Source organism: Sus scrofa, chromosome 2 (assembly GCF_000003025.6).
Source record: "Sus scrofa isolate TJ Tabasco breed Duroc chromosome 2, Sscrofa11.1, whole genome shotgun sequence".
NCBI classification, from domain to species: Eukaryota; Metazoa; Chordata; class Mammalia; order Artiodactyla; family Suidae; genus Sus; species Sus scrofa.
This window is the reverse complement of record NC_010444.4, coordinates 149119528-149124856: the sequence shown is the minus strand read 5'-3', so window position 1 is coordinate 149124856 and position 5329 is coordinate 149119528. Positions and strand designations below refer to the sequence as shown.

Genomic DNA, 5329 nt, shown 5'->3' with positions numbered 1-5329 from the left:
TCGCATATGCAGTGAACAAACCAGTGGTTACTCGTGGGGAGAGGGGAAGGGGAGGGGGAACATTGGGGTACGGGGTTAATAGATACAACGTCTAGGTACCAAAGAAGCTACCAGGATATTCTGTACAACACAAGGCAATGTGGTCAGCATCTTATCCTAACGGTAAACGGAGTAGAACCTTTAAAAAACTGTGACTCCCTGCACTGTACACCTGTAATGGATGATACTGTACACCAGCTATATTTCAATTTCAAAATGTTTTTAATTTTTTGAGAAGCAGGGGAGAAGGAATGTGAGGAGTCTGGAAACACGGTCGGGTAAAGGACAGCCGAAGAAAATGGAGGAGGTCAAGTCAGAGGCAGGAAGGAAAGAAAGATCCCCTCTCACTGAAATGCGAGCTGTCTCTGTCACAACAGGCAATCTAGAGCCTGTGACCCGGGGAAAAGGTGATCGAGGGAGGCCCCCTGGACACAGCCCCCCACCCCGACTCCAAATAAACACAGGACAAGCTGAGGTGGGTTCATTGCTCTGTTCATTCTTCCGGGGGTCACTGCACGTTAGGGTGGACGGGGCCAGGAGGAGGGAAACGTCAGCTCCCTCCCTCCCTCCTCGGCTCTTGCTTTATTCAGCGTCACACCAAGTATGAGAGAGCCTCCTGAAACCCAAAGGGACAATCGTCACGATAAGAGCACGTCATTAGCACATTTCCAAAAACAGTCACGATCCTACCTCTAAGGACAAGGACACAAAAGCTCTGAGCGACGATGTCCCACCCAGAACCACAGAGCGGGAAGGGCCGACACGTCACACCAGACACAAGCCTCTCTCCTTCACAGATGCCGCGCTTTCCCTGAGATCCCAGCGCATGCACAGTGTGTATGAGTACAGTCGGCAAGGGGGACAGAGGCTCCTGGAGAAGAAGGAGGCGGGGGGGCGGGAGGGGGGGGGCCCTTCAGGTGACTCAGTCCCATCCTTCGGGGAGGGAGCCCCAAGCTGCAGTTACCAGCAGTTTCTTCACAGCCTCCGAGGCTTCTGGGCCCAGCTCATCCACACACTTCTTCAGCCCTTCCACCAGGTGCTCAACAGAAATGCCCAGAGTTTTCAGAAGAAGCTTTAATGGGTCCATGAAGGGGAGCACGTTGTCCAGAGGTAAAGGTAAGGCCTTGTCGACAGGAAGGGGCAAACGGTTGAAGAGGAAGGCCATAGCTGCCGAGCAAAAGAGACCCCAAGTCAAATCTCACCACCTCCCACTCTGTCCATCAGCAACTCCATCCCAGCCCCACTCATCTTAATGTCCAATGAAACTTCTGCTTTAGGGCCTGTGCACCTGCTGTTGCGTCTGCCTGGAACTCCTCCGCCAGAAGGATGCATGTCTGTCTTCCTCGCCTTATATGGTCTCTCCCCAAATGTTGCCTTCTCAGAGCGTGTCTAAGATGGTATCACCTCTCACCTCCGTCTTTTTTACTTTTCTTACCCTTACCTAAAATATTAATTCTTTCTTTCTTTATTTTGCCTTCATCCTCTCACTAGCATGTAGGCTCTGCGAGAATGAGGAATTAGGGTTTTCCTCACTGTGTACCCCATGCCTAGAAGACACCGTGGCATACACAAAGCACTCGAGAGATACTGGCGGTTGGCTGGACAGGCATGGACTTTGCACAAGTTTGAAACCAAAGGGGAAGGTGCCACAATGAACCATCACCTGGAGACATGAATGGACCCAACCACAGCCCAAGAAACTGCTCCCACCCAATCCAACTCAAAGCTACAAATACAAGCGTGGACTCTAAGCCAGTTGTTGTGGATATGAAGGTGGAGAAAACAAGCCCTTCCACTGGGAATGCACAGTCTGGTGGACAGAAAGATGTGTATGCCACAGCACAGCATGTCCTACGTGAATATCATGGACAAAACTCTATGGAAACAAACACCAAAGGAGGGATGATTAAAATCTAACGTGGGAGAACGTTGCAGGAATCTTCCCAGAATAGATGCTGCCGGAAGTGTGTCTTGAGGTAAAGCTAGGATCAGAGGGAAAGAAGGGGAGCAGAATTTTTAAAAGGAACAATATTAATTAAGGCACTGACATATACAGATATAGATATAAATATCTGTAGATAGATAGATAGATAGATATCTTTTTAGGGCCACACCCACGGCATATGGAGGTTCCCAGGCTAGGGGTCCAATCAGAGCTGAAGCCTCCAGCCCACACCACAGCCACAGCAACACCGGATCTGAGGCAGGTCTGTGACCTAAACCACAGATCAAGGCAACGCCAGATCCTTAACCCTCTACGCAAGGCCAGGGATTAAACCCGCATCCTCATGGATACCAGTTGGGTTCGTTAACCACTGAACCATGTGGAATGTTAAGACGAAAGTGCACACAGGGTATTGACAGCTTCTGCCAAATTCCAGGGGGTGCGCTGAGGAGACATAGAGAAGGTAAGGCTGCAACTTGCTTGAGGTCAGATTTTCAAAGCCTTGAACGCCCTAAGAATGAGGTTGAGATTTTTTTCCCAAGGGTGACGGGGAGCTAGACTCCTATATGGGACAACTGCATTTTACATCTTCAGCTTTAGAAAGAGAACTTTTACACAGAAGATGTTAGAGAATGGAAAAAATGCCTATGATACACATTTTTACAAAATGCTTTTGTGCATATATATAAATACACACGTGCATAAACACACATGTGAGACATGTACCCTCCTGCTAGCCGAGACCCTGCCAGTTCTTCATTTTGCTTCATTTTATTTCCCCATTCAAACTATAAGATAGAGCTTGTACTCCTATTTTCCCTCCAAAATTCTCCCCCAGAATGGGGATATTTATTTCCTTCCACCCATCTCTCTTCTGCCACCTCTGCCCAGGTGTCTCCAGACACTCAAGAAAAACAAAGTGGCCAAAAATTGGTGAATTTTTAAATTGGTTCAAGTATTCAAAAAAAATCATGTGCCAAATTTACACATGTAGGCATGGGCATCACAGTTTCTCATGATTTGTCTCCCTACTTCTTATTTTCAACACTTTGATGAGTCTGGTTTCTATTTTCTGAGCGAGCAGAGGTTCTTATGATGGATTTTGCAGGTGCACCCAAAGACATCTTCCCTCCAAACAGAAAGGACCAGTCCCAGTCTCCTCCAAGGAGCCAGCTTCTCTACCCTGTCTAGAAATGGAATTGTTCACCCCTTGGTACTCCCACAGAGCTCATCCGTAGTGTCGATGTGTGTTACAGTAGTCTGCTACTGCAGTGACTCCTGCAGAAGTCTTATCTTCTCTGCCAGACTCTAAGAACCTTTAGAACAATATCTACATCTGATTGAGGTCAGAATCTTCCAGCCCATATCCAGTACCCAACTGGTTGTAGCTATTCAATAAAATACCCATTGATTGTGTGAACAGATACATGTAGCTATATCTCAAGAGAACCTACACGATAGAAAGAATAACTTTGTTTTGTTTCAGAAGCACAAAAGAAAGAAGATACAAAATCAGATCTTGACTCAAAATTGAGGAAAATTCATGGTAGCCAATATTCAGTAATGAAGGGTGTTTTTTGACCCTCAGTGGGAGCTGGCTAACTTCTCATGCAGGATACACCAGAAACAGTACTTGTATTGGGTTAGCACTTAGAGCTGGGGTGGGGAGAGGGGGGCATCTGAAATCCTCTCCAATCTTTTTTTTTTTTTTTTGTCTTTTTAGGCACATGGCACATGGAGGTTCCCAGGCTAGGGGTTGAATCAGAGTTGTAGCTGCCAGCCTACACCACAGCCACAGCAACACCAGACCTGATCTGTGTCTATGACTTACACCATAGCTCACAGCAACCCCAGATCCTTAACCCACTGAGAAAGATCAGGGATTGAACCGGTGTCCTCATGGATACTAGTTGGGCTCACTATCCCTGAGCCATGATGGGAACTCTCTTCCAATCTCCTCACTCTATGGCTCTAAACCTCCGCCGTAATCCCCCTGGGTGCCTAGGCTTACTAGTTGTTCTCCTGTTAATGGACAAGTAGAGAAACATCACCTGTTCCCAGATACTTACCAGAGTAACTGCACATGCCGATGGTCACCAGCAGGAACACAGTGACCAGCTTCATGACACGTTATTTGTGATCTTTACTTGGAGTTTAAAATTTAACTGGAAACCCTAGGAATCCGAGGGGCCAGTGGTTCCCTTGCCGTCCCAAGTGTGGCACCTGCTTTTGCACACACACATATTTATACACCTACCAAGGACCTGCGTGTCAGTCACTACCACTTGACTCTCCCCAGGCAAGAAAAGCATGAAGATCGTGTTTCCTCACTAAACAAATTGGAGGGTTTTTTTCCCATTGTCCCTCCTGTTCCCATGAGAAACAAAGCGCTCTCAAGAACCTCTTACACAAGCTCTTACACAGAGGTGCTGGTGGGAAGTGAAGCACTAACAGCCCTTCTCCTGGAACAACTCTGCAAAGAAGGGAAGGTTTGTTTTGTGATTCAAGGGAGTGGCATTTCTGTTGCTTTCCTCCAGCTTGCAATTCATTTAAAGTTTGGAGAATGCCTTTCCTGACAAGCTGCCCCCCCGGTAGACGGATCCCCAGGTCCCTTCAGCCTGAAAGAGCACAGACTGGGCTTAATGGCATTGAGTGCCATGTTTCTCAGAATTTACCTCTGCGCCCTCCCTGCTCACACATCTACTACGGCAAGTAGTCTTTTACCTTTTTGACCGTCTCTCACTTATTTGGGGAGCAGCCAGGGTCATGCCTTCTCTGGGTTCTCCTGTAGAATAATAGGCTCAAGGTCTAAAATCAAAGAGCCTCTTTTAAAACCTGGGATTCAATATTGACCTTAGTGTCATCTTGGATTCGTTATTTTTTATCTATAGTGTTCTTCTCCTCTTCTAAAATGGGACATTTAGCAGTTCCCGTTGTAGTGCAGCAGACACGAATCTGACCAGAATCCATAAGGATGAGAATTTGATCCCTGGCCTTGCCCAGTGGGTTGGTCAGGGATCCAGCGTTGCCATGAGCTGTGGTGTAGGTCGCAGATGCGGCTTGGATCCTGTGTGATGTGGCTGTGGCGTAGGCCGGCAGCTGTGGCTCCAATTCGACCCCTAGCCTGGGAACCTCCATGTGCTAAAAAAAAAAAGCAAATAAAATAAAATGGGGCATTTAATAGCTAACAGCCAGATAGCCCCAAAGGTGTATGACTCTGTGAGGGGAAAAAAAAATTTTTTACAAGACACCATCTATATAAACAATTTGGGTTTATATGCATCTCAGAATCCCTCTGGCAGTCCAATCTCTGGTTATCACGCAAGAGAAATTCTGTGCTGGCCA

At 47.2% G+C, this 5329-nt stretch overlaps 1 protein-coding gene across 1 annotated transcript; it reads right to left on the bottom strand.

Annotated features, from left to right (window-relative positions):
* On the bottom strand, positions 243 to 4205 carry SCGB3A2 (secretoglobin family 3A member 2). The gene is made up of 3 exons (XM_003354348.3): positions 4054 to 4205; positions 1004 to 1206; positions 243 to 655 (listed from the first exon to the last, which is right to left on the bottom strand). Exons 1-3 carry the CDS (start codon positions 4106 to 4108, stop codon positions 632 to 634), a joined length of 282 nt encoding a protein of 93 aa, XP_003354396.1. The 5' UTR covers positions 4109 to 4205; the 3' UTR covers positions 243 to 631.